Here is a 2,146-nt window from a genome sequence, read left to right as displayed (position 1 = left end):
TTTTTTTTTTTTTTTTTTTTTTTTTTGGCTCTCATGTCTTTCACTTTAATTTAATTACAAATGGTGAGTCAGTTATGTATTCAGTTTCATTTTCAGTCTTCAGGAAATCGTTCCCTTAAATGCTGGAAACATTTTTGGTATTGAGGATGCCCAGCCTGCTTCTGAATGGGAGAACATCATACGTGATGCTTTAGACCGAGTTCGACCTAGAAAGCCCAAGATTCTATGTCACAGTGATCCTCCCTCTCCCTCAATGTTTAAGCCATACAAAGAGGTCTCTCACAACGTACACGATATCGTAAGTGAAGAATCACTTACTAACATAGAAGTTTTGGATTCCACCAATGACAACGCATCACCATCAATGCAAATTAATAGTGATTCCCAAAGGGATGAAAGGTTTAGTTACAATGAAAGAGTTGGTCTGAGCTGGCCAGAACCTCCTTTAAAGCTGCTCAATCAATATGTCTTGGAAAGACGTGGTGGTGCCTTCAAGTCACTGAATCTGAGAAAACCAGCGTATGTAAGGATCGTGAGCAAACAGATGGTCGGAGTGTTTCTCACCGTCTGGGTTCGGAGGAGCTTGCGCAAGCACATAAGCAACCTTAGTGTGTCCACTGTTGGTGTTGGTATTATGGGATACATTGGTAACAAGGTCTTGATTTCTCTTAATAATTACTTGGCTCTTAATAATTTATTCCTAAGTTAGCAATAACTTAACGGTTTCTCGTGGTGTCACTTACAGGGATCTGTATCTGTGAGCATGTCAATCTATCATACACCGTTTTGTTTCCTGTGCTCACATCTGTCATCAGGGGAAAAGGATACAGATCACCAGAAAAGAAACGATGATGTACGTGAAATTCACAGAAGAACGCTGTTTCATCCCCATTCTTCAAGTGCCAGTGTTCTTCCAAGAAGCATCCGTGATCATGAGTACGTTTTATTTCTCGGTTGATACAATCTCTCTCTCTCTTAGTTTATGGACATAACCAGATGAAGCTTTTGTAGAAGAGTAATCTGGCTGGGAGATCTGAACTATCGGATTAACTTGTCGTATGAGAAGACACACGAGCTTATTGCAAGAAAGGAATGGCAGAGGTTACTTGAGAATGACCAGGTACGTTTATTGCATTTGTTTACATAAATTTTAAATCACAGAGTCCTAATGTTTATGTTTTTTGAAGGTTACGTATTGTATTAAACCTTTGATATGTCTTATTATTTGGTAGCTTTCAAACGAAATGAGAAAAGGCAATGTATTCGAAGGATGGTCAGAGGGGGTTTTATGTTTTCCACCGACATACAAATACGAAATTGACTCAGAAAACTACATTGGAGATGACCCGGAATCAGGAAAACGTAGACCGGCCTGGTACTCTTTTCACACACTATGTTACAACATATTTTTGTTTAACGCACAGAAAGGTAAAAAAGTGAATGTGTGTGGATCAGGTGTGACCGCATCATTTGGAAAGGGAAGGGAATGAAGCTTCTTAGTTACAGAAGGAATGAGATTAAGCTATCGGATCACCGGCCTGTCACAGCCACGTTTTTGGCCGAGGTTGAGGTTTTGTCTCCATGGAAACTGCAGCGTGCCCTTGCACTCACTTATGCCGAGATCCAAAGCCAGTAAGCTTGTAAGGTCGCCTAAAAACCCTCTAAGGTCAGATCAAATTTGTACAAACTCCCTCTTCTGTAAGAGGACACCACATTATTATTTGCAGTTTGTGTATTATCATTAGAGGAATGTATAATAGTGTGCAGGCGAGAAATACAGATAATATTTGAAGATAAGAAGACCGCATTTCATGTAGATATATTTCATTTTGCTTCACCTTCATGATGAACGCAAGTTATGATTATTAGGATCTGTTCTTGTTTATCCGTTGAATTGTAGGCATCTAATTATGAAACAGAGAGGAATAACCAGTTAATAGAAACAAAAATAAAACAGTGGTTTCACATCCTCACTTTATCTCTGGCACCCCGAGACGTGATCTTTCTGTCTTTAACACATTATTATGCGTGAAGAAGATGCAAGAAACGAAACAACACCAGCCACCTCCGGTTGGGTGTGTCACACTGGTTTTGGCCTCCTGCCAATCCGAGTAAGAGTTCAAGTCAAAGACAAGGAGTATCAGGG

The 2,146-nt window shown here is 39.8% G+C and overlaps 1 protein-coding gene across 2 annotated transcripts in view; it reads left to right on the top strand.

The window, feature by feature from the left end:
• Positions 1-1,843, top strand: part of LOC106343353 (type I inositol polyphosphate 5-phosphatase 1) — a 2,753-nt gene extending 910 nt beyond the window's left edge. For both annotated transcript variants that reach the window (XM_013782533.1, XM_013782534.1), the window contains exons 6-10: positions 97-655; positions 746-936; positions 1,012-1,120; positions 1,233-1,375; positions 1,456-1,843. In XM_013782533.1, the coding sequence (XP_013637987.1) occupies positions 97-655; positions 746-936; positions 1,012-1,120; positions 1,233-1,375; positions 1,456-1,636 (1,183 nt within the window). In that variant the 3' untranslated portion in view covers positions 1,637-1,843. The remainder of the gene's footprint in view (positions 1-96; positions 656-745; positions 937-1,011; positions 1,121-1,232; positions 1,376-1,455) is intronic.
• Positions 1,844-2,146: the final 303 nt, after the last annotated feature.

The sequence above is a fragment of the Brassica oleracea genome, chromosome C5 (assembly GCF_000695525.1).
Source record: "Brassica oleracea var. oleracea cultivar TO1000 chromosome C5, BOL, whole genome shotgun sequence".
Taxonomy (NCBI): domain Eukaryota; kingdom Viridiplantae; phylum Streptophyta; class Magnoliopsida; order Brassicales; family Brassicaceae; genus Brassica; species Brassica oleracea.
The sequence above is the reverse complement of the archived record's forward strand: the minus strand, read 5'-3'. Positions and strand labels throughout refer to the sequence as shown.